This window comes from Lichenostomus cassidix, unplaced genomic scaffold (assembly GCF_008360975.1).
Source record: "Lichenostomus cassidix isolate B80296 unplaced genomic scaffold, HeHo_3.0 HiC_scaffold_514, whole genome shotgun sequence".
Classification (NCBI taxonomy): Eukaryota; Metazoa; Chordata; class Aves; order Passeriformes; family Meliphagidae; genus Lichenostomus; species Lichenostomus cassidix.
This window is the reverse complement of record NW_028147396.1, coordinates 20-24,980: the sequence shown is the minus strand read 5'-3', so window position 1 is coordinate 24,980 and position 24,961 is coordinate 20. Positions and strand designations below refer to the sequence as shown.

Below are 24,961 nucleotides of genomic sequence, written 5' to 3'. Positions count from 1 at the left end.
AACAGCAAATGTGTGTGTTTGTATTGGATGTGCACAAGCACAGGGAACTCACTGACCAACAGCCACCAATTGCAGGGAGGGGAAAGGGGATTCCTTTTGTTTTCTGGCTATTGCTTGGGAAAAGCCACCAGTGGCTAGTGTAACCTTCCCTGGACAACACCCAGGCTGGATCTGTGTGCCAAGGCCCTGGAGCAGAGACAGTTTTGCTGGTCAGTGACACAGGTCAGCCAGCAAGGTCACCAATGTCACAGCATGGCCTGCCAGGCTGTCCTGGGAACTGGAGTGGCTCCAACCTGCTGCAGGACTCTGGCAGAGGTGGATGCACTCTGCCACTGGGGAGTTGTTCGGAAGAGGGGATTGATAAAAATAGGCTTCAAAGAACAGTGAGGTCCTACATGGGAAATTCAGAGTTTCTGAGAACTACAGACAGGTTTAATCCCTTGCACAATGAGGACTGAAGCCTCAGGGTGCTGTACATACCTCCATAGACATCATCCATGCAGATAACTGTGTCCCCTGCCTTCAGCAGATGACAGATGTTCAGAAGAGCTGCTAAGCCAGAGGAATAAGCCAAGGCTGGAAGAGAAAGGAGTCAGTGGCAGATGAGCTGTGTTTGATGTGATACAATGAGTCAGACTTGCCTTGGCCTTCCTCACTTTGTCTCTGAAAAGAACCTGTTCTGTCACTCTCTCCCTAGGAACGTGGAGCCAGTGACAGCAGGAGCTTGATGTACACAGCATGGAACCAGCATGGACACTGGGATGGACTGGGACAGACTGGGAACAGGGGCTGCCCACTCCCACTGCAGCCAGTGCTGCTGCACAAGGATGGATCCAGCTCAGCTCAGGCTGATCAGCCACAGAGAGAAAGCATGAGAGAAACCCAGGGATGGAGCTGCACTTTCCTGAACAAGATGTGTTAAGCTCTTCCCCACCACAGAGCTGCTCTTGCCCACAACCAACATCCAGAGCCTTGGGCACACAGTCATGGAATGGTTTGGGACAAAGGGACCCCAAAGCCACCCAGTGCCACCCCTGCCATGGGCAGGGACACCTCCCACCATCCCAGGCTGCTCCAAACCCCACCCAGCCCATGAGGTGCTCACAGTATTTGGCTCCATCGAGGGCGGCCACAGCCTTTTCCAGGACATCCCGGGTGGGGTTCCCAGATCTGCTGTACTCATAACCCTGGGGAGGGAAGAGGGAACACACATCAGAGAGAGCACTGGGAAAGTTTGGGACAATAGCAGGTCTAGGTTCCCTAAAGAGCCCTGGCTGAGGCCACCCAGCTCCTCCCAGAGCAGCAGGAGGGGTTCCTGGCACAACATCCAGCTGGGCACCTACTGCAGAAAGGGGTCTGGGGGGCACTGGGGCAAGGAGCCACATTCTCCTGCTTTTCCCTAGCCACCCATCTGTGGGCACTGTGGGCGAAAAGGGCTTGGGCTGCACAGTGCACTCATCCTCAGAGTCCCAGGCTGGGCGAGGCTGGAAGGGACCAGGAGGGTCCCCTGATCCCAGCTACCTGCTCAGCAGGGCCACCCCAGAGCACAGGGCACAGGATTGTGCCCAGAGAGTCCTGGAACATCTCCAATGAGGGAGAGTCCACTCTCTCTGGAGGGAATTCTCAGGAAAAATGTGTGTCCATCTCTACCACACCCACAGAGCACTAGCTAAATCTTCTCATCATTTCGTGAGAACTCACACGTTTCTCAGTGACACAGCTTTTATGCAAATTATGGGGAAATTTAATGAGGAAAACACCACTCATGCATGCAGGGAAGCAGTTGTTACCAAGAGAACCTGCTGAGCACCCTGGGATTTGCCTGCTTTTAGGATTTCTCTTTAATGACAACTTCCTCATAGTCAGGAATCCTGCAGATCACTCTGGCAGAGCTCCCGGCAAGAACATGGATCCTGTCATCAGGATGTGGATACAGCAACATGACTCCTCCTGAGGGCTTCCTCAGCACAGCTGGGATTCTGTGTGGAATCAGGGATCACAAGGCAAATTCCTTTTGACCAGCCGGCACAGTGGGGGTTTGCAGCAGGTGCTGATTTAGGAATAGCAGATCTGTGCTGTGTCCCGTCAAAAACTTCAGGAGAGTTTGGCACAAATCTTTCCAGTAATTTCTACAGGGCATCCACAAAATCCTATGAAATATTCCCTTGCTTGGGAAAGAAAACCGAAGGCGGCTCTTAAACAAAGTATGTGAAGTGGATTAGGGATTCTGCGCAGGCCCTGCGGCGGGTGCAGATCAGAGAGACGCTCCCAGATTCCCGGCTCCGGGCAGCCCCTGGAGCAGCATCCCTGCGAGCCCGCGGGCACTGGGCGCTGCCTACTCCCCTTCCCCCGGCTTTTCCCACGGCAATCATCCCAGCCTCATCCCAACCTCTCCCGATCCCCGTCCGCTGCGGGAGCACAGAACCCCAGGCTGGGTGAGGCTGGAAGGGACCACAGCGGCTGCTCCGGTACCCTCCCTGCTCAGCAGAGCCACCCCAGGGATGGCGGGCAGGCAGCTCTGCAGTGTCCCCAGCCAGGAGACTCCACAGCCTCCCCGGGCCAAAGCTCCGCTCCCAGCGGCACCGAGATGCTCGCGTTTGCCCAGGAGCTGCCACGTGGGGAAACAGCGCGCCGGGAACTCCCTCCCCTTGCCGGGACCTGCCGCCTCCCGGACCTGCCGGCCGGGACACGCCGGGTGCTCGCGGTGCCCGGTGTGCCCAAGGCCTGAGGGGGGCTCGCTGTCCCCGTGGGTCACTCGCTGTCCCCGTGGGTCACTCAGTGCCCCGTGGGTGACTCAGTGTCTCCGTGGCGGCCGCACTCACCGCGTGCTCGCCGGGCGCTCGCTGCTTGAAGGTGGTGGAGAGCGAGATGGGTGGCACCACGGCCCCGGAGCGCCACTGCTCGGGCTCCTGGCCGGCGTGGATGGCCTCAGTGGCGAAGTGCTTGAAGGGCTTGAGGAACCCCTGCGCTCCCTTGTCTGCCATGGCCGCGTCTCTGTGGTACCGACCCGCAGCGCTCCGGGGGCTCGGCAGGGCGGGTTTTCCGCGCCTCCTCATTGGCTGCGGCACCGGCGGGGCGGGGCCCTCGCGCTCTCCCATTGGATGCCGGTGGGGCGGGGCTCGCCCTGCACTGGGAGCGCCTGCCCGCTAGGGGGCGCTCGCGGCCGCGCTCTGAGGGGATTCGCCTGGGGCGCCTTGGCTGGATCCGGAGCTGTGCTTTGGGCTGTGCTTTGGATCCAGGGGCTCTGCTTTGGATCCAGGGGCTCTTTGGAAAAAAAAACCGGGAATAATCCCGGGAATAATCCGGCAGCACGCGGCTGATCCATCGGGGAGCAGTGTGCTGACTGCCCGGCAGCACTGCCTGCAGTATCTCAGCTCCTGGGATAACCCCAGGTTTGGCGCAGGCTGGCAGTGACCTGCTGGAGCATCTCTGGCGGGAAGGACCTGGGGATCCTGAGGGACAGCAATCTGTCCCTGAGCCAACAGTGTCTGGTGGGATCTTGGGGACAAGAGACCAATGGGATCTTCAGGAGGAGCATTCCCAGCAGGTCAGAGAGCGATCCTGCCGCTCTGCCCAGCCTGTGAGGCACACCTGCAGCGCTGTGTGCAGCTCTGGATCCTCACACAGCAGCACAGCAGCTCCCTGCAGGGCCAGCGGAGATGAGGAGATGAGGAAGGCCTGGAGCACCTCGGTGCCCAGGGAAGGCTGAGGGAGCTGGGGCTGCTCAGCCTCCAGAGGAGCCTCAGCCCTGGGTGTCCCTGTGTGCAGGGAGGGTCAGACAGGGCCAGGCTCTGCTCAGGGGCAGCAATGGCACCAGAGGAACGGCAGGGACTGAGCCCAGGGAGCTCCACTGCACAGGAGGCACGAGTTCTTCCCTGGGCAGTGCCCAAGCCCTGAACAGACACTAGGGAGGGGCTGGAGTTTCCTCCCTGGGGATATTCCAGAATGGTTGGGACACAATCCTGTGCCCTGTGCTCTGGGATGGCCTTGCAGGAGCTGGGAGGTGGCACCAAAGTAGCCACTGTGGTCCCTTCCAGCCTGACCCATCCTGGGATTCATAGATTAAAAATTAATTCACTGGGTGTACCTGCCAAGGTTATCCTGTGTGGACTGACGTCCACGGAACAGCACTTTGGCACGTGAGGACAAAGGGCACATACATGCTGAAGGCCACATATGAATGATTTTTATATTTTTATATTTTTAAAGAAAACATTTTCTTTGCAATAAAAATGTGGATAAAATCTGAGCAAAGCCAGATCTAAGCAGAGCAAACCCCTGGATGTGCGCAGGGCCATGCCCCAGCCTCAGCACACAGCAGGAACCTGGTGTTTAGAAGAGAGGAATTTCATCCCATGGTGACAAATCTGCTCCCTGTAGGAAAGTTCTGTTGTTAGATGGCCAAAAAAAAAACCATTCTCAAGAATCTGTAAGTGTACAATAATCCCACAGTTGGGATTCACTGCAAACATGAGATTTCCCAGAGCCCTTCCCATGAGTAATGCCTTGGTTCCATTTCTGGGGTGAATAAGGGAGTCCATAATAAGCTGGTAAACAGTGACTTCATGCCTCCAGTAATTAAAAATGCAGCATGAGGCTTCCAACATCAGCTAAAACCAGAACCAATCCATCCATTCCACAAGACCAGCTGTGCTCTGTGTGTGTTTCCAGCACGAAAGAACAGATAGGAGACATCAGAACTGCTAACAGTGCAGTTCTGCCTGCAAATGGGTTTGACTCTGCCTCTGACATTCTGCCTGCAAATGGGTTTGACTTTCCTCAAAAAATACGGAGAGACAGAAAAATCTCATTGGAAAGACCACTGGAGTATAAAAGCAAATGGTTGGGTTTTTTCCCTAGAATTACTAAAAATTACATATTAGGACTGTAGAAAGCTGGGGGAAGACTATGTGAGAAGTAGCTGGGGACAGCAGGCACAGGGATTCCTAAATCTGCCTAGAATTCTTCTTAGTCGCTTGGGATGAGAGAGATGATGCAAACTGGGGAAAGGCAAGGTCACCAGGAAGGCAGTTCTGGTCTTCCTGGCAACTTGGAGGTTGTTCTCCCTGGAAAAATTAGTAAGAAATCCAATTTACCAGGAATTTGGGACATCATCATTTTTACAATTATTCATTCCATGTTGGAAGCAGAAACTTGCAGAACTGGCTCAGGAGCGGGAGGTGCTGTTGGAAATTGGGAAGCTCTGACCCAAACAGGTCCTTTCTGAGCTGACAATGCACCTACAAGGGCTTGCATCACTGCAGGAGGACTGTCCTGCTTTTCCCTTTCCGTGTTTTTGAGGAAGACCTATCCTCAAAATGTCCCACCATTCCCCGAAGAATTTTCCATGGAGAGTGGGAGAGCACTGGAACAGCCGCCCAAGGAGTCGTGGAGTCTCCCTGCCCCGGTCCCTCAGGATGTGCCCGTTGGGATTGATTCCCGATCCCTCAGAATGTGGTTGTTGGGATGGATCCCGGATCCCCTCCCTCAGGGTGTGCCCTTTGGGATCGATCCCGCCCCTCAGGATGTGGTTTTTGGGATCGGCGCCCGATCCGATCCCTCAGGATGTGGTTGTTGGGATGGATCCCCTATCCCCGCTCCCGCCCCTGAGGCCGTGCCCCCTGGGATGGATCCCCAATCCTCTATCCCCCATCCCTCTCCCGCCCCTCAGGCCGTGCCCCCTGGGATGGATCCCCAATCCCAATCCCGCCCCTCAGGCCGTGCCCCCTGGGACGGATCCCCCATCCCGATCCCCTATCTTCCATCCCGATCCCGCCCCTCGGGCCGTGCCCCTTGGGATGGATCCCCGATCCCCGATCCCTCTCCCGCCCCTCAGCCGTGCCCCCTGGGCGGATCCCCTATCCCCAATCCCCTATCCCCCTCCCGCCCCTCAGGCCGTGCCCCCTGGGCGGTTCCCGCCCCGCCCTCTCCCTCACTCCGTGGCTCCTCCCGCGCGCTCTCGCGGTGCGGCGCAGTCTCGCGAGAGCGGCGGCGCAAGATGGCGGCGCGGAGCCGAGGCCCGTGAGGCGCGGGCGGAGCTGCGGCCGCTCCGGGGGCTCCGGGCGGGACCGGCCCCGCGGGCTCCGAGCGCTCCGGGCGCTCCCGCCGGCCATGACCGGCGAGAAGCTTCGCTCGCTGCGCAGGGACCACAAGCCCAGCAAGGAGGACGGGGACCTGCTGGCGGCCGGCGAGGACGAGGCGGCCGCGGCGCCCGGGGGCGGCTTCACGGGCGGGAAGGGCGGGCGGGCCGGGGGGCATCGCGGGCCCGGCGCGCACCGACACCGCCCGCCGGCCCGGGCCGCCCCCGCCGGGCCCGAGCGCGGCCCCTTCCCCGTGCACGAGTGTGTGTTCAAGGGGGACGTGCGGCGGCTCTCGGCGCTCATCCGCACCCAGGGCATCGCCCAGAAGGACAGTCACGGTGAGCGGGACACGCCGGGGCTCGGGGCTGCGTCCCGGCGGGGCGGGAGGTGCGGATGGGAACGGGGAAATGGGGAATTCGTGCGAGTTTTACAAGGAAGTTTGATAAGGATGTGTAAATCCCCTTTAGGAGAGACTTTGGACAAGGGATGGAGTGACAGGACAAGGGGAATGGCTTCCGCTGACAGAAGACAGGGTTAGATGGGATATTGGGGAGGAATCCTCGGCTGGGAGGGTTGGAGGCCCTGGCACAGGGTGCCCAGAGAAGCTGTGGTGCCCCTGGATCCCTGGCAGTGCCCAAGGCCAGGCTGGACAGGGCTTGGCGCAGCCTTGGATGGTGGAAAGTGTCCCTGCCATGGTGGGGTGGCACTGGATGGGCTTTAGGGTCCTTTCCAACCCAAACCATTCCATAATTCCATGATTTTCATAGTACGAGTGAGCAGTGTCAGCTCCAGTACCAACACAGTGCTGGCAGAGCTGCCTCTAACCAGGTGTTGTTCTGTGTCCAAAACTACCCTACATTTAAAAGATTTGACTTTTTTGAGGTTTCTGGGGTGTCACCTCTTTGCTTTGGGGGATGATGAGCGGTTCCTTTGGCTGTTGGCAGAGCAGTCTTTGATATTTCTCCAGCCTACAAAAACCAAACCTTTTTTCCTCTTTGTTTTTAAATGCTGTGGTTCTAGAATCTTTAAAGAGTTGTTCTCAGCTGCTCCTCTGCAAATACTCTGTCCACAGCAGTGTCAGTGGCAGAGGAGGAATCTGATCCTTGTGCTGCTCTGAAATTTGTAAATATTGAATGTCTTGCCAGGACATCTTAAAGCACTTTAATTTGGTGAATAGTTTATACTGTTAACAAATAAATCAGCCTGGGGGATCAGCTTGACCTTCATGGTTAGTTTTTAATACTTGTTTCGAGATAAACGTGATCCGTTTCTGCTGGAGAATTCAAAGTTCCACATGTGTGGTGTCTGAGCAGTTGTGATAAAGGGAACACTTGTGTTGTGTTTCTGATAAGGAGATGGGCTGTGGTCTGTAAATTCAAACAGGACATGAAGGTGGAACAGTCTTTGGGACTGGCTCAGTGGCAGCAGTGATGGAATTGGGAATTCCAGCTGTGTCTGTGGGATCATTGGGCACTAGAGCCAGCTGAGGGATGCAGAGTAACACAGGGCTCAGCTGCCAGCCAGGGTGGGCAGCAGTGTTCCCTGCAGCTGGCACAGCGCTTCCTAAGGGCGGTGTTCCAAATCCAGCTACAGATCTGTTTATCCTGCCACCTTCTTTCCAGCAAATCCTGCTGGAATGAAAGCAGCAGACTTGGGGAGGATTTTTCCCACTCGGTCTATTCCTGCTGCTGCTTCTCCCTGCTCCTCCTCCAGTTCCTCTTCAAGCAACTCAGCAGCAGCAGCTTCAAGTCTTTACTTGGAGGCACTTCCTGATCCCTCTTTGCTGTGCTGTCACCCTCAGTGTGTATCACAAACATTGATTCCATCCCTTTTTCATCCCCAAAAATCCTATATAAATCTCAAATTGATATCTCTCTGCTTTCCCAGCTCTCTTTAGAGTTGGGACACTTTGGGGATCTCTGACTCATCATCTTCCTCCAAGTTTTTATTTGAACTGTTCAGAAAAACCCCACAACAAACCTATTGATGGCTTGACATTCCAGAGGCCTGAGTAACGTTTCCTTGTTATTGTTTTCTTCCTGCCTGATTCCATCTGTCACTTGTTTACACACTGGAATTGGGAGTTATTTGGGGGACACTCCAGCTGATGTGAAAATATAAATAAGCCAGAGGAATCCTGGGATGTGATAAGGGTTGGACAGAGGGAAGAGAGAACTTATTGTTAATAATCCAGGCCTGTTTTAGTGTTGGTTCAGAGCAGGAAAGCCAAATCCTGTGGAATGGGAGACTCCTGCTGTTCTGCTAAAAGCAATTGAGTGTTAATTGAGTGCCTGCCCAGCTCCCTAAATTAACCTCCAAATCACTGCCCAGAGGAAGGCCAGTGTCATTATTCCCAAACAATGAGTTTCCTGGGAGAAGCCTGTAGCTACACCTAGTAGATGACTTATATTTTTATTATAACATGCATTTAAGAGCTTAAATCCTGCAACAGACAAATCCTCTTGCTGAACTGCTGGAAAACAGCTGGAACACAGCCCTGGCTCACTCACAGGATTACAGGTGCCTAGTAGAGGTGAAAGGCCATGTGTGTGGGGACAGGTGGTGTTTGGGTGTGTTTGTGTGCCAGCAGGCCTTGTCTGTGCCTCGATGTGCACGGGCAGAATTCCAGGAGCTGCTGTAGCACTGAGTCCTTGGGATAAGGGAATGTAGCTGTGCTGGGCACTGGTGAGACCTGACCTCAGATCCTGGGTTCAGTTCTGGGCCCCTCACTCCAACAAAGACATTGAGGGGGTGGAGAGTGTCCAGGGAAGGGAATTGGAAAGGGTCTGGAGCACCAGGAGAGGCTGAGGGAGCTGGGAAAGGAGCTCAGCCTGGAGCAAAGGATGCTCAGGGGGACCTTGTGGCTCTGCACAGCTGCTGACAGGAGAGGACAGCCAGGGGGTGTCAGGGAACAAGGGACAAGACAAGAGGAAATGGCCCCAAGTTGTGGCAGGGGAGGCTCAGGGTGGACATCAGCAGGAATTTCCTCATGGAAAGGGTGGTCAGGCCTTGGCAGAGGCTGTCCAGGGATGTTGTCAAGTTCCTATCCTTGGAGATGTCCAGGGGAGGCCTGGATGTGGCACTCAGAGCTCTGGGCTGGGGACAAGGTGGGGATTGGGCAGAGGTTGGACTCGATGATCCTGGAGAGCTTTTCCAACCTCACTGGTCCTGTGATTTCTTGATTCTATGGAAGTGTTTCCCCCTGGCTCACATAATTTGCATTTCCTGAGCACATGGCACAGCTCTTTCTCAAACGTGTTCCTCAGGAAGGTTATTTCCATCCCTCCCAGAGCCTGGCAGCAGCCAGGATTCCCAGGGCTGTGCTAGCTCCCAGATGTTGAAGCAGCTATTAATAGAAGCAGGAGTTTAGCTGGGTTAGTGTGTAATGAGCTGGGATGTGGCTGCCTGGGATGCTGCCAGTGTCCTGCAAGGATGAAATGCAGGACACATTGAACAGCTCTTTCAGCCCCACTTGGGCAAGCAGGGCAGAGTTTCCATCTCCATCCGAAATTCCATGATGCTGCAGGGTTCAGGCATTTCTGTGGCAGCCTCTCCCAGATGTGCTGCACATCCTCTGCACGGAGCAGGTTCTTCCTGCTGATGAAATGGGGGTTGGAAAATAACCCTGAACCAAGTGTGTGCGTTAGAATTGCACAAGAAATTCGTTTTGCAGCGTTTTTTCTCTTGGCTGCTCTAAGAAAGTGTTTGAATGTGCAAAATACAGTTAAATGGAAGAACTTTGCATCCTTAAGCTCCCTAAATGAAGTGTATCATGAGCCTGGTAGCAGCATTAATCCAGGAAAAACAGCTCTGGGTGCCTCACAGTGAATATTTAACAACACAAATACCACCTGTGTCAAAGCATCGCCAGGAAAATGGGGACAGGTTTGAGAGGCTGCTTATCATCTCCAAAGCTTTCTTTGGAAAGAACAAAAAGGCAGCTTTGTGGTGAAGGTGCTGTTCCTTCTCAATATGCCCAGTGCTGTAGTTGTAAAAAATGAGTACTCAGACTTTGAAAAATTAATAAAAGAGGCTGTTAAATTTTTAATCAGTATCATATCTGTGAGTAGCTTTTAACCCAGATATGTCAGGCTGGGAAGGGATCAGACCCTTCAGCCCATGGGGAGCAGAGAGGTTTGGGTTGTTTCTTCTTCTAACACACAAGTGGACCTCTTTGCCTGGAGTGAGTTTCACGATACCATTAAAAACCCTCTCTTGGCCCATGAAATGTGTCTCAATATATTTATTTTGACAATTGTAATCCACGTGGTTGCTTAGAAAAATGTCACTGCTCTGGTGGGTGGTGGTGTGTTCCTGGGTTAGAGCAGGAGCTGGAGTTTCATAAGGAAGGAATTGCAGTGGATTCTGGTAACTTTAATCTCCTTTATTTCTATGGTTTGTTTTAGGAAACACTCCTTTACATCTTGCTGTGATGTTGGGACATAAAGGTGGGTAGAACCATTTGTTTTGTTACCTCTTCAGTGAACCTGGAGATTTGGGGGCAAGAAGAAAAAGGGATTTTTTTTCCATTTTCCTGAACATGATCTTATATTTCAAGTTAGTGAGGTTTTCTGGGAAGAAGATCCCACATGGATTTGGAGGAGAAGAGTGGGAAAAGAAATCTGAGCTTTATTCCCACTATCCCATCTCTCCCTGCCCTCTGGCAGTGGGAAGCCATTCCCCCTTCCTGGCACTCCTTGTCCCCAGTCCCTCTCCAGCTCCCCTGGAGCTCCTTTAGGCTCTGGAAGGGACTCTGAGCTCTCCCTGGATCCTTCTCCTCTCCAGGTGAACATTCCCAGCCTGTTTGTTTAACTGGAACTGGAACCTGGCTGGTAATTCCAAGTTTATATGCCTGCTCCCTGCAGAGTGATGTTCTTGTCCTGGGCTCTGTTTAGGGAACCATAAAAATCCCTGGGTGCCTTTGCTGGGTTAGTCAGGACAGTGTTTATCCCCACAGGAGACAGTTTGTTCACCAGGGAAGTATCTCTTCCTCCCCAGACACTGATCCTGCCGCTGACTCATGGCTGCTGCATCTGGAATGACCAGTGCAGCTTCCTGTGGCACCTGTGGTAGGAAAATAACCCAGGAAGTGCTAGCTTGCTGGTGAGACATTCCTTCAGCTCCAGCTGGGCCCTGCTCTGTCACCTCCAGACAGCTCAGGGGGGCTTTAGTGACATGTGCTGAGGTTTTCCTGTGGTTGGAAACTGAAGAACCACATGGAAACACTGAAACCCTCCTTGTCTCCTCAATTTTTTTCATTCCACCATCACTTTTCAGTGGTGGACAGAGAATGCAGGTGCAGCTGTGCTGTGCAGTTAGTTACACAGCTGCTCTGAGGCTTTCCTGGAACAGAGGAAAGTTTGTCCTCTTTAAATCCCAAGATTTCCCCAGGATATTCTGGCACACAGGGATGTTGGTGCCTCAGCCTCCTCTGCCTCCTGTACATGTGATGGACTTGGGATTTGCCCCAAATCTGTGTCCCCATGGTCCATTCCCCCCTTGGAGAGGGATGAAGACCTTGAGGTGTTTCTTGGTCTTGGTTTGTGTGTGGAGCAGAGAGAGCTGATGTCATATATTAAATATACTTGTTTTATATGAAATATCCTTGTTCCATAGGGGTGTGTGTAGCTGAGATGCAGAAATACTATAAAAAGCAAAATCCACGTAGCAGGAGGGACAAGTCTTCAGTGTTATGTAATTGGTGGCTGATCACCAATTATTTTTAGTGCTAATATTGAACAGGGAAGTGCTGGAAGTACTTGCATAAATGGCTTTGTTTGGTACAGTGAGTCAGATCCAGATATGTGTTTTGATAATCTGTGTAATATCTCTGATATGAATTGCCTGAGTTACTGTGACTGATTCTGCTGCATCCCTGATGTTTGCTGTAAATAACTGTAAATATTTTGTCTCAGAATGTGCCCACCTGCTTTTAGCCCATAATGCTCCAGTAAAGGTGAAAAACGCTCAGGGATGGAGCCCTCTGGCCGAAGCCATCAGCTATGGAGACAGACAGATGAGTAAGCACCTCTTCATTCATCCAGAATTGCCCATTAATCCCCAATCGGGGCTCATTCAGAGCAGGAAAGCAAAGCTCTCAAGCTATGCTATTTCCCCACACCCCTCATTCAGCTCTCTGAAGGGTTTCTCTCAATCAGCTGAGCATTTTCTATCTGCCCATGATCAGGCACATCCATTTCCTTGATAAGAAGTTGCACTGGGTTGCATAAGCCAACCGTTAACTCTGCTCAGGCTGAAGGGGTTGGGAAAGCTCTGCACGAGCATTTGGGGTTTGGAATGGGAATGACAGGATCCAAGTGGATTTTAGCTGTGGTCACAGGTTTGTTTGTGGATCAGTTGCCAATGGGATGTGGCTTTTAGGCTGCATCTCAGCAGGCCACTGGGGAAATGCAATTTATTATATATTATTCAAGTATTATTTATTCACCTCAGACATGGAATAGTAAAGGGGAATTATTCTACTGCTACTCACTGGTGGATGTTAATGGTATTTGGTGCTGCCATGTGTGGTGGTGCATTCCTGTGTCTGAAAACTCACTATATATTATATATATATATTATTGATGTATTAATGCACTAATTTATAATATACCAACCACATTCATGTCAGCTCCTCACTACTGATTTTCTCAGTGGAGGAGATGCTACATGTATTCAATACCATATATCTGAATCCACATACTTGCTAATGCCTGTGTAAAAACCCTCTTGACATGATTACATAGTTTGTTTTATAAACAATTACAGAGGCTTTTCTTCCTGAGGTGATCAGAGCAGGTTAATGTGCAGTTACTGTAACCGGGATTAATTTCTCAGAGGTCTGATGAAATGTTCCATCACATTGTTGGGTTTAAGACCTCAAATAAGACACTCACCTATAATTACCAAACAAACAGAGTTCATGGAGTTAATTCCTGTGTAGTTTCAGCACTCCTGAGGAAGCTCAAGCAGCAATCCAGGGAAAGTGTTGAAGAGAAGCGACCTCGGTTATTAAAAGCCCTGAAAGAGGTGAGTTGTGCTGACAGGAACAGAGGGGATGGGAAGCAGTGACTTGTGCTCTGAGTATGGACACTCTGGAAAACTGTTAGGAAGGTTTTTCTGTGTTTTTACTAAATGTTTGCTCTTAAAAGCAATCTTGGCTCTGTTCTAAGGGGTCACAGAATTCTATATAAGATAATAGTTCCTTTCAGCTTCTAGAAATTTGAATAAAAGGTTTATGTAAGGCAGACCTGCTCATCATGTTTGCAGTCTCAAAGTTTTAGAATCTCTTTATTTCATTAGATTTTTAAGGCTTTCTTAAATCTTGTATCAATGGATAATTTCCTGGTCTGTTCAGTCCCCAATCCCAAGTAACTCCTGCTCAGCAACAGAGGAGATTTTTGATTTCATTCCCCATCAGCATCCAATTCCCTTGGGCACAGTGACATGTTGCTCAGTTTGGAGACAGTGATTTGTAGAAACCCAAAGATTAGATTTAGATTATTTATCTAGAATTAATGCCATTGTCCCTCTGAAAGCTGAGCTGTGTGGGTGACACTGAGCACTTCGTGGTGGGCTTGGCTTTGGCTGCCATGTGCTCTGGAGGCACAGGAGGTTTGACCTGATGACTTCAGCACATTGCCACCAGGCCACTGGAAATTGGTGTTTGTGATACTCCTGCCCGAAACTTGACTCATTAATTATTGTATAATTAATTCTAATTCCATGGGGTTGGATGGGATCAGTCAAAGCAAGCGGAGAGCTCCTTAGCTGTTCTTTAAACATCTGTTTACAATAAATCTTTTTGCAATCCAGGGCTTGATAGTTGTCTGTATTGGTATTAAAAAATGATTAAAATGTGAACTCAGATGAGTTATGTAATTTTATTGTTATTGATTCTGCTGCAGCTAAAGCTTCAGTAATGTTTAAGTTCAGTATAAATTCAAGTACAACATTAGAGAAAGTTTTCTTTGTTTGGCAAACACAACTTCTGCCTGTCTTTCAGCAAATTTTACAGTTATTTAGCCTAAAAAGCCTGTTAACACATTCTTCTTTTCTTCTCAGCTAGGTGACTTCTATCTAGAGCTTCACTGGGATTTTCAAAGTTGGGGTGAGTGATTCCATACTCCTTCCACATGAAGATAATGCAATCAGCCCTCAGCACACTTGTACTCCTCTAGTTTGTGCTGGAACATTCACAGTCCAGTCCTCAAGATCTGAGTCCTAAAGAAGGGACACACAACTTGCTCCAGAATTGTTTTTGCTTACTCACTTTTGGAGCTGAATTCTCTTCTGTCATCCTGTGACTCAGTAAGGGGGGAAGGAGCTGTTTGCTTTAAGAACCTGGTCCATGTCAGGGGGTGGAATGGGATGATTCTTAAACCCCAAACTGTCTGGGATTCCATAATTTTTTTATGCTTTCATATGGGCTTATTCTGAACTTAATGCTTTGCACCATTTCTTGTGCTTGTGGCTATTCTGCTTTAATTGGAGCCAGGCTTTCAGATGGTGCAATATATAAACTGCCAAATCCCAGAATTCAAATTGTCAACAGCCACAATTTATCAATTTTATCAATGGTTTCCCTGTGATGGAAATACAAATTCCATCCTGATATTGGAAGCAGTGTGTGCAATGACAAATCAGTTTTATCAGATAGAAATAGCCCTGGTGTCAGTCAGTTGTGTTTGATTGAGGTGATGATGGAAATGCTGTACTTGCATTAAAACACATCCAGAATCAAACTGACGGAATGGTTTTAATGGGAATACCTTGCAGGGGGATCTCAGTGTCATGATTGCCTTTTCTCTCCCTCCTCTAGTGCCTTTACTTTCCCGAATTCTGCCTTCTGATGCATGTAAAATACACAAACAAGGTATAAATATCAGGTGAGTGCTGCTTTTGTACCCAAATCCCACTGTGTCAGGGAAAAGCTGGATCCAGTGGGTTGACAGAATCCCCTGAGCAGTCTGGGCACATCCATGACACAGCACTGTGCCTTGGAATTTCAGACTCTGATTATCTCTTTTGAGCTGAATTTAACTTAAATATAGAGCAGGAGCAGTTCAGCTGGATAAGGCTTTATCTACCAGACAGGCCAGTGAAAAACAGGGATTGGATATTTTTAACACAGTTGCAAATAATTGTGCTAAATTCCAGTATTTAGTGCTGCTCTAGTCTGTAGTTAAAAAACCCACAGTGATACAATTTCTCTCTTTAAAGTGTTTAATGTGACAAATTCACAAACTCAGTAGGGGGTTTCAGGAGTCTCCCCAAGCTCAGCTCTGCAGCTGCTTTAGTTTGGAATCAAATGTATTTTCTGGCTTTTTCTTTAGGGGCCAAAGTTTAAAACAAGCAAAGAGGCAAGAATGTGATCCTGGAGATTCAATCTGTAGAAAGTTTTGTTCTGTTAAAGGTGTAGCTTGGCTGTGTAAAGTGAATTTTTAGGTGAAATTTGAGTCTGAGCTGTTCCTTCCTTCTCATTTCTGAGTGCTCTGCCTGTATGAGGCCTGACCTGAGGGGAATACATAAATTTTTCAAGGTTTTTCCTTGGAATCAGAGGTGAATCTGTGAGGAGTTTTAAGCCCTCACCACTCAGAGCTGAAGAAGTCACCCAGTTCAGGTTCTTTAACCACCTTTTTAAGAGAAATAAATGCTCTGGCAGTACTTCAGGATATGAATTACTGCAGAAATCCATGACCTTGACTCCATCTTCTCCCAGTTATTCAGGTCTGCAGGAGCATTTCCTTTGTGTTGGTGAGGGAGAATAATAGAAATAGCAGTGAAAATAAGTCAAATTTAAAAAATGAGTTTGTTTCTCAGTCCTCTTCAGAATTTGGGTCAAGTCCCAGTATTGTTCCTCAGCTCAGGGACTGTAGTGCTGAGTTATTTCTCAGTGTGTAGCACATACTAACTGTGTAAATTTTCTCCCTTCCTCATGCTAGCAGTATTAAATACAATTTTCTGAAGAAAACTTCACCTTTTTAGCAATTTTTTTGCTCATTTCTGCTTCCAGGCTTCACTTAAGAGATCCTATGAAAACTCAGCACTTTATGTGTTCATTTGCCATTAAAAAAATTCACTTTTCTCCTTGAAAGCTGAATTTCCCCCGTGTGTTTATGTGCCATTTTTGTGAAATTTGGGTTTGTTTTCACAGGCTGGACACAACTCTGATAGACTTTACTGACATGAAGTGCCAACGAGGGGATTTAAGCTTCATTTTTAACGGTGACGCCGCACCCTCCGAATCTTTTGTAGTTTTAGACAACGAGCAAAAAGTTTACCAGCGAATACACCACGAGGTAAAGCTCTGGGAAGGGGGTGGGAAACATCCCAGATTTTTTTTGGGATGTGTTAAACAAAATTTGCCTCAGAAAGACCTCCAAAGAACTGCAAACCAAAGAGTTTTTTCTTCAGTTGATACAAATTGAGCTGTGAAGGTGACATTGAATTTTGTGAGGAAAACCAGCTTTGAATCCAGATTTCTGATTGAGAAAAAGCTGGAATGGGAATAGATTTGAAAGATGTGGTTTAAATTGTGATGTGCTGCTTTTAATCTTTCCAGTGGGCTTAATTTAGGTGTCCTCAGGTGGGTTTTCAGAGCTGTTCCCACTGCTTTGCATCCTTTGAGTCACTCCATGGCCAGGTCAGTTGATAACAACGTGAGGGTCTGACTCACTGGACCCCCTGTAATTAGTCAATCTTTAATTGCAGCTTTATCCCCCAATCACTTAAGCAGATGGATTATTGCCTGTGGAAAGGGTGTGGCTGCTGAGCTGCTGGATAAATCCCATCGGGATGCTTTATTCACATTAATATTCAAGATTAAACTATTTGGAAACCATTTGGCCAGAGGTTTTATAAAACAGTTTGAAAAATCAGGAAATGCTGCTTCTGGGAAAAGATCCAAAGGACAAGGCTTATGGATTTGTATTTATTTGTGTATTTTTAGCAGAAGTAATCATTGTTACGTTCTGCTGAGTGTTTTGGAATTTTTCTTCCAGGAATCTGAGATGGAGACAGAAGAGGAGGTTGACATTTTGATGAGCAGTGATATTTACTCTGCCACCTTGTCCACCAAATCCATCACGTTCACACGAGCCCAGACGGGGTGGCTCTTCAGGGAGGACAAAACTGTGAGTGGGAGGGAGCTCAGAGCCTGGGGGTGGGCAGGAGGAGGAGGGAAAAGCACTGGAAAAAGCATTGGAACAGATCTGGAGAAGCTGTGGCTGCCCCTGGATCCCTGGCAGTGCCCAAGGCCAGACTGGACAGGGATTGGAGCAACCTGGGACAGTGGAAGGTGTCCCTGCCATGGCAGGGGTGGCACTGGATGGCTTTAGGGTCCTTTCCAACCCAAACCAATCCAGGATTCTAAAAGGATAAGGTGCCCAGGACAAAGGAGAAATGTCTTTCCCTATATCCCCAACTGTCACAAGTTCATTCCATGTGGAATCTCTCTGCTGGACTGCCTTCAGAAGGAAAAACTGGGAACAAAGATGCTCTAGCTGTTGGGCAGGAGGAGGACAGACTGTACTGGGAAGGACTTTATCCCAGGAGCCTCTGATCTCTGCAGGCTGATTCCAGGGAGTGCAGGAAGGATTCTGTGTGCTCCATCAGAGAAGGGCAGGGATTGCAGTCATATTTCCCTTGGCCACTCCAATCCTTAAATAATCTCTGTCTTGAAGTTTCTATTGATAAGAAGTTCCTGCTGGAGCTCATGTGGGGGGCTGGGGGAGTTCCAGATCCATCCCCAAGTTCCCTTCTTGCTGTTATTGGATACACAAGAATCAAAATGCTTTTATCTTCCATGAGTCACTAATATCCCAATTCCTTTCATGCAGGAAAGAGTAGGAAACTTTTTGGCAGATTTCTACTTGGTGAATGGACTTGTGTTGGAGTCCAGGAAAAGAAGGGAACATCTCAGTGAGGAGGACATCCTTCGGAACAAAGCGATCATGGAGAGCCTGAGCAAAGGGGGCAACCTCATGGAGCAAAATTTTGAGGTATAATAGCTAAACCTTTTCCCAGGATGGAGGAGAATAATCTTGCACAGCAATCATTGTGCAAAATGCATAGCTAATGTTTTTATTTTCTTTCGATTGGCGTAATTTAAAAATAATAAACATGACCTACAAGTGTAATTGTAGTGATGCATTAATGAATTATCTTGATTAATGCACACAGAGAGGGATTTCTGTGGTTATAGTGGGTATTCAGCCTTAATTTGTCTCTTAGAAGAGATGAGGGGTTTGGCTGTGGCAATCACTTCGAATTCTTTCAGACCCAGCGTTGATTGTTGGGAATGAAAAGGAAGCCAGAAAGGCAATCGTGTTCCTTTGAGCTTCATTAAAATGGAAGGAAGCCTGTGATTAGCACCAGGAAATCAAGAGCTCTTCAGAACGAGCCAGGCTTCAGCTGGGGAACACACACAGAGCTTTTAAAGTGCTTAATTTATTTCTGTGTGAGCTGGAGCTGCTGCCTTGGCACTCAGACCCCTGAATTAACTCATTATGATGGAGCAGCACAGCCCAATCCTATAGAAAGTGCCCTTGCAGGCCAAACACCTCAGTGGGGGCTGAGAGCTGGGATAACCAGGGCAGGCTTTGTGGCTGCTGTTGGAGCTGAGGGTGCAGTTCCAGGCTGGAATGTCAGGCTGAGGAGGACAGGAGAGCTGAGCTGTGTTTTGTCCCCCAGCCTGTGCGCCGGCAGTCGCTGACACCACCGTCCCCCAACACCATCTCCTGGGAGGAGTACATCTCTGCAGAGAGTGGCAAGTAAGTGCTGCTGGACTGCAGCTGACAGGGATTCCAGGGAATGGCATCTGGAATTCCTCTGCATTCCTGGGATGGGGCTGGGGGGGTTTGCTGGGGATTTTGTGTTCTTCACGTGGTGGGGGCTGCTTGTGTGCAGTTCTGTGTTGTTTCTCCAGAGTGTTTCTCCCCTGTGTGTGGGAGCAGTCAGTCCTCAGCTACAGACAGGGAATCCTGGAATGCTTTGGACTGGGAAGACCTTAAAGCACACCCAGTTTCACCCTCTGCCATGGGCATTTCTGGGCTTTCTGTAGTGTTTATTGACACCATGTTTATGAGGGATTGTTGGAAGAAGTAGTTTCCCTGTTTATGTCTTGTCTCCTGGTTTAGCAGAACTCAGAGTAATCTAAATTAAGCCTTTTTTAACTTTACAATAAAGCAAATCCTTCGAAAGTAGGGATTCTTCCCTGATGTTTTCCAGCCCAAGTCTGTTTTCCTTCCTCTAAACCCAGGATTTCCCTGGGAAACACTGACTTTGCCTCTCCCTCTCCCTCACAGAGCTCCTCACCTGGGCAGGGAGCTGGTCTGCAAGGAGAGCAAGAAAACCTTCAAAGCCACGATAGCAATGAGCCAGGAATTCCCCTTAGGAATCGAATCGTGAGTCTGAGCTTCCATCGGGAAGCTGGGATCTGCTGTGGCTGGGGGAGGAGCCAGGAGGGTTAGCAGCAACTGCTCCCTGATCTGCCTGATCCCACAGCATTCTGAAATGCATTTCCCCATAAAGGGTTTTAGCACAAAATGGTGTCCCCTAAACCAGTGCAAAGCCTGGTCAGTTCCTCGTGTCCATGGAGAAAGGGGGTTTTCCACATCCCTCATCTCCTGTGGCAAATTGGATTTGGAGAAACAAGGAATTGTTATCCAGGTGTTGTTTTGTTGCAATTCTGAATCACGGGGTGACCCTGAAGCCCTGGGGGTGGAGAAGGGTAATGATGTCATTGTCACCTCCTGTGTCCCCCCAAGGCCCTTTGGATGATGTTTTCCTGTTCCAGAGGGACAAGGGGTGGGAGGAGGATCTGTCACGAGCTCTGCTCTCCTTTGCAGGTTGTTGAATGTCTTAGAAGTCATTGCACCCTTCAAGCACTTTAACAAACTTAGAGAATTTGTTCAAATGAAACTTCCACCAGGCTTTCCTGTCAAGTTAGGTAAGAGCACACAGCGAGTCCTGGGGCTCTATACATCCAGGATTTTGGGTTGGAAAAGCCCTCTAAGATCAAGCCCAGCCATCTCCAGCACTGCCAAGGCTACCCTGCCCCGTGTCCCCAAGTGCCACTTCCACATGGCTTTGAAATCCCTCCAGGGATGGGGACTGAGCACTGCCCTGGGCAGCTGTGCCAGACCTGGACAGCCTTTCTAGGAAAGAATTTTCCCTAATATCCAATCCAGATCTAAACTGGTGCACTTACTTCTGCAATATGTTCAGAAAATGTTCTTTCAAGTTTTGGGAAGGAACTCTCACTAAGAATGTGTTGCTGGAGATTTCAGGAGAATTGCTGGGGCTTTGATCCAAGGGCAGTGGGATGTGCTGGATTATTCCTGCATTGGAGGAGGATCTCAGGTGTGGAGTATTTTGTACCATTCCTGTGTTTCTTTTTCTTCAAGGATTACTGGTGATAGATTTAAGTGAATAATATAAAACTATTTCACTTGTACCAGATGGAAATGTCTAAAAGTAACATATTCATGGGATAGATGATCCCAGCATGAGCTCCCCAAAAGCAGTAGCTGCTCTTTTAAGGGACACAGGATTTCTGGAGCTGCAGGGAGCTGTGTGAGCCTGACAGTGCTGGACAGGCTGTGCTCTACCTCTGTCATATTGGCACAGCATTCCAGAGCAGTTTGGGTTGGGAGTGACTCCAAATTTCCTCCCGTGGGCAGGGACACCTCCCACTATCCCAGGCTGCCTCAGGCCCTATCCAGCCTGCCCTTGGACACTGCCAGGGCTGGGGATTGGTGCCATTCCTGGCTGTTCTTTGCCCCTGACTGTTCCCTTCTGGCTGCCCCGCAGACATCCCGGTGTTCCCCACCATCACAGCCACTGTGACGTTCCAGGAGTTCCGTTACGATGAGTTCGATGACTCCATCTTCACCATTCCCGACGACTACAAGGAGGATCCCAGCCGCTTCCCAGACCTCTAACGGGACTGGAAGGTTCCTGGGGAACCCACGCTGGCATCCCAGGGCGAGGGCATGGCTGCAGCCACTCTAGAGTAGAGCCGTGGGGCACAGCGAGGGATGAACTCCACCAGGCAGCAAAGGGAACGAGCAGCAGTGTGGATGTGCTGAGGGCATCCAGCCACTCCAGCTCCTGCTTCCCAGAGCCTCCTGCTGCCATTCCCTTTGGCACAGCCAGTCCTGGCCCGGGAGCTGCCACCCCCAGCTGGGAGGAGCTGCTGCTTTTTAAATTTTTTACACTTGTGGTGATCCACGAGGCACTGCTGGACCTTGGCACCGAGCTGGGCGTGGGGCTGGGGGTGAAATCCCCATCCTTCCCTGCTCCCTGTTCCCTGAGCTCACAGCTCAGCCACGGAATGTTGGAAGGTATCCCGAAGGAATGCCTTGGCTGTATGAATGAACCAAATGGGCACCACTGGCACTTGGATTTCCTCCTGCAATCCAGGGAGTGAGGCACCTCCGGAGCATCGGCCCAGCCTGGTGCTGCCCCTGCCTGATCCCTCATTCCTGCTTCCCTCACTGCTCCCTGCCTGGCTCCCTGTGGCTTTGGGGAGCACTCCAGGGCTGCCTGGCCAGGAATGTCACTTGTTAATCCTTCATTTGACCCTCACTCGGGAGAGTTGTCCCAGAAAGGCTGAGCACCACCAGGTCAGTTTGTGTGCACCCTCAGCAGCCCTGAAAGCTGGGATGCACAGAGGCACTGGGAAAAGCTCAGGCATTTCCCCTTCCCTGCACTCGGGGTCGTTGTGGTGCTCACAGGGAGCTTTCACTGGGATATTTCCACAGGAATTTCCTGCCTCTTCATATTTTAGTCACAGAGAATCCCAGACTGGTTTGGGGTGGGAGGGACCTTAAAGCTCATCTTGTCTGTCCCATCATGGATGTTTCAGTACTCCAGCTCCTCGAGCTTATTCCCATTCCCAGTGGTTCCAGTCTCCTCATCTGACAATAATCCACCTTTTTGGGGTTTCTTAGGCAGGATTTGTGCAAAAGGCTGATGGTGCTATTTGTTTGTATGAAGAAACTTAGATTCAAGTGCTGTGGTGTCATTGTACAGAAATGTAAATATTTTCCAAATTATATTCTTTGTGCACTGTAGGTAAAACTTTTTCTGGAATTCCATAGAGTTAAGGATCAAAGTTTATAATGAAGAGGATCACTGATGCTCAGTGGAGGGAACAGCTGTGCTGAGCACGAGGGATAAGGGAGAGGCTCAGCACAGGGCAAGGTGTCAGGCACACCTGAGAGCAGGGGATTCCACACTGCTGGAATCTGATCCATCCCAAAGGATATGGAGGAGGCCCAGGGAATCAGTCAGCCAAGTCCAGGTGCACTGGAGTGGCAGGGTGGGTTTGGTCCTTTCCCAGCACCTCTGTGCACCTGGGGAGCACTGGGATGTGGGAATAGGGAAACACTGGGACAGGGGAGCACTGGGACAGGGGAGCAGTGCAGCTTTGTTGTCAATTCAAACTCAAATCCAAAATAAAACTTTAGGGAAAACAAGCAAAGGGAAATGCCTCCTGCAGTGCTGTGTCAGGGCAGGTGTGGAGCATCTGCTGGGAATGATGGAACTTGTTCTCTGAGTCATGATGAATTCCTGACGTGTTTCACACCTCTGGGATGAACTGACACCGTTTGTGCTGCTCCTGGGAGCCAGGTGGGATCCTTGGGACAGACTGGGAATGTCCATGGGGCTGAGCTGGAGCTTGGATCAGTGCCCGTGGGGCAGGACAGGGTTCTGTCCCCTCCCCTCCCGCTGTCCCTTGTCCCCTCCCTGGTGTCCCTTGGTCCCTTCAGGATGTTTTGTGCAGCTGCAGGACCTGTGCCAGGTGTGGAGCCAAAGCTGGTGCCATGCAGGGCACCCCATTCCTTGGGAATTCCAGTGAAGGTGGGAGTTTCCTCCCCAAGGTAAATGTCAGAAATCCATAGATTTGTGTTTCTTTGCATTTTTGGTTATCCCAAATTCATCCCTGGCTCCATGGAAGCGTGGCTGGGGCTGTGGGGCCTGAGCAGTGCAGCCAGTGCTGGTTCCAGGGTGGATCCTGGCCTTGGAGCTAGAAAATAAAGTATGGGACTGAGGCTCCTGTGGCTCATTCCCTCTGAACAGCCCCTGCTGGGGGCTGCTGGCCAGGGCAGGTCCTGAAGTGGTTCCTGTGGCCTCTGGCTGTAGATTTGGGGGATCTAAACCCCCCCAGGACACAGCTGCTCCCTTGGACAGCTCCAGGGCTTGCAGGAAGGGTTGCAGTGAGTTGTTCCTAAGGCTTGTTCTGCACTGGGATGTGGGCACAGCTTTGGAACTGTCCTTGTTCTGGTTTATCCCAGGGAACACACCTGGCTGCTCCTGCCCTCCCTGTGGAGCTGAGGGATGGGAATTCCCTGGATTGTCCCCCAGCTGCCAGGGCAGCCCTGCAGGCTCCCAGAGCTGCTCTCGGTACTTTTCCGTCCTCCTGGGATGTTTCCTGTCCGAACATTCCGAGTGAGGAGTTCACACGTAGGAACACCTGGGCAGCTTCCCGATGGATGCACTGCAGGAATCCTCAGAGAGAGGGACTGCCAGGGTGGTTTTCCATGTTTATATCCCTGAATTCTCCATGTAAGGCTGTTTTTGTCACTGGGGTTGTGTTGCATGGACACTGGGAATGTTTGTGGGTGTGCAGCACAGCGTCCCTCCCCACTCCCCAGGCTCTGGGAAAGTCCTTTTCTGAGCAGGATTGATCCAGCAGAGCCTCACCTCGGCTTTTCCCATTTTCCCGAAGGTGTTAGAGGAGGGTTTGGTCCCTGGGAGTGAACACAGATCCATGGATCATGTCTGTGCAGCAGCTCGAGCTCATCCCTGTGGCCTGGGGCAGCCTCTGGATATTCCAGCTGGGAATTGGTGTCCAGGGCAGGAGGGAAAGGGATTTGGCACAGGCTGGTGGGAATCACACCCTGCTGCTCCTGGGGGGTCAGGGCTGCCCAGGCTGGGGCTCTCCTCCCACCACATCATTTTTCCTGAGGTTTTTTTATGGCTCTTAAAAGACAACCAGGAATTTTGCTCAACCCAATTCCGACCTCTCTGCGGAAGCATCCCGCGGGTTGTTCCTGAACCAAACTGTTCCTCTGGTCTTCCAACCTCCTGCTCTGTCCTGTGGCAAAGGGAACTCCCTGGATTTCCTGTCCTCCACACTGCAATTCCCCATTCCTGCCTTGAATCCATTTGTCACCCCGGGTGTGTTTGTGCTGGAATCCCACCGTATTCTGTTGATATTCCCAGCAACCCTCTGTTATTTTACTGTCTCTGCTCCTGAGTTGTAATTCCCTCCAGGAGAACTGCGTTATTTAATCCGGATTAACCAATTCCTGTAATGCTGCAGTTTCACTTTTCTTTTCCTGACAATTTGTAACTCCCATGGAAAACAAGTCACCTCTCTTGCGTTTTCCTGTCGTCTGCTCCCTGTTTTTCTCTGCCCTTCACTCATAGCCACTTTGGGTTGTATCATTTGTTAGAATAAAGACCAAACTATGCTGTTGGATTGGGAAACTGCTCCACCTGTGCAATCCAGGCTTCTCTCTCCTGTCCCGGCGCTTCCCGGGACTCAGCTGCGCCGTGGCTGGAGTGGGATGGGAGGGGAGGGTATGAGCTCCTGCTGCTGCGTTCTGCAAGGGCATTTTCTTGGTCATTTTTTAAATAAAATCCTGCATTTTCATTACAGCCTCCTCTCGGCCCTCTGTGAATCCCAGATTTTGATGAGGAAAGGGATGAGCAGCTCCCAGCCTCACCCGGAGCTGAGGGAAGGGTTGGGAAGAGCTGGCTGGAGGGATGGGAAAAGGAGCCTGAAAGGCACTGAACTGTGTTCACTCCTTACAGATTTCACCTTTGTCAGTCCAGGAATGGATCACAGCATGGGAGAGTTCTGGGGG

The 24,961-nt window shown here is 50.3% G+C and overlaps 2 protein-coding genes and 1 long non-coding RNA gene across 3 annotated transcripts; 1 reads left to right on the top strand and 2 right to left on the bottom strand.

The window, feature by feature from the left end:
• Positions 1 to 284: 284 nt before the first annotated feature.
• LOC146423259 (cystathionine gamma-lyase-like) lies at positions 285 to 3,113 on the bottom strand. Its single transcript, XM_085044978.1, has 3 exons — positions 2,823 to 3,113; positions 1,106 to 1,187; positions 285 to 576 (listed from the first exon to the last, which is right to left on the bottom strand). Exons 1-3 carry the CDS (start codon positions 3,096 to 3,098, stop codon positions 392 to 394), a joined length of 543 nt encoding a protein of 180 aa, XP_084901104.1. The 5' UTR covers positions 3,099 to 3,113; the 3' UTR covers positions 285 to 391.
• Positions 3,114 to 4,416: 1,303 nt separating this feature from the next.
• On the bottom strand, positions 4,417 to 5,589 carry LOC146423258 (uncharacterized). The gene is made up of 2 exons (XR_014847605.1): positions 5,097 to 5,589; positions 4,417 to 4,655 (listed from the first exon to the last, which is right to left on the bottom strand). It is a non-coding gene; the product is annotated as an uncharacterized LOC146423258 (long non-coding RNA).
• Positions 5,590 to 5,974: 385 nt separating this feature from the next.
• On the top strand, positions 5,975 to 24,752 carry ANKRD13C (ankyrin repeat domain 13C). Its single transcript, XM_085044979.1, has 13 exons — positions 5,975 to 6,418; positions 10,487 to 10,528; positions 11,996 to 12,100; positions 13,024 to 13,109; positions 14,145 to 14,190; positions 14,902 to 14,968; positions 16,237 to 16,381; positions 17,084 to 17,215; positions 17,921 to 18,082; positions 18,774 to 18,853; positions 19,388 to 19,486; positions 19,931 to 20,031; positions 20,895 to 24,752. Exons 1-13 carry the CDS (start codon positions 6,112 to 6,114, stop codon positions 21,023 to 21,025), a joined length of 1,503 nt encoding a protein of 500 aa, XP_084901105.1. The 5' UTR covers positions 5,975 to 6,111; the 3' UTR covers positions 21,026 to 24,752.
• The last annotated feature ends 209 nt before the right edge of the window (positions 24,753 to 24,961 follow it).

What these genes read in the sequence shown, in the direction of transcription:
- LOC146423259 (XM_085044978.1), bottom strand. Translation starts at nt 3,098, where the DNA reads ATGGGAGAGCGCGAGGGCCCCGCCCCGCCGGTGCCGCAGCCAATGAGG. An exon ending in GAGCGCCCGGCGAGCACGCG is followed by an intron (nt 1,188 to 2,822) that starts GTGAGTGCGGCC and finishes TTCCCTCCCCAG; the next exon opens with GGTTATGAGTACAGCAGATC. An exon ending in CCTCGATGGAGCCAAATACT is followed by an intron (nt 577 to 1,105) that starts GTGAGCACCTCA and finishes TTTCTCTTCCAG; the next exon opens with CCTTGGCTTATTCCTCTGGC.
- ANKRD13C (XM_085044979.1), top strand. Translation starts at nt 6,112, where the DNA reads ATGACCGGCGAGAAGCTTCGCTCGCTGCGCAGGGACCACAAGCCCAGC. An exon ending in CTGGGATTTTCAAAGTTGGG is followed by an intron (nt 14,191 to 14,901) that starts GTGAGTGATTCC and finishes TCCCTCCTCTAG; the next exon opens with TGCCTTTACTTTCCCGAATT. An exon ending in TCTTCAGGGAGGACAAAACT is followed by an intron (nt 17,216 to 17,920) that starts GTGAGTGGGAGG and finishes CCTTTCATGCAG; the next exon opens with GAAAGAGTAGGAAACTTTTT.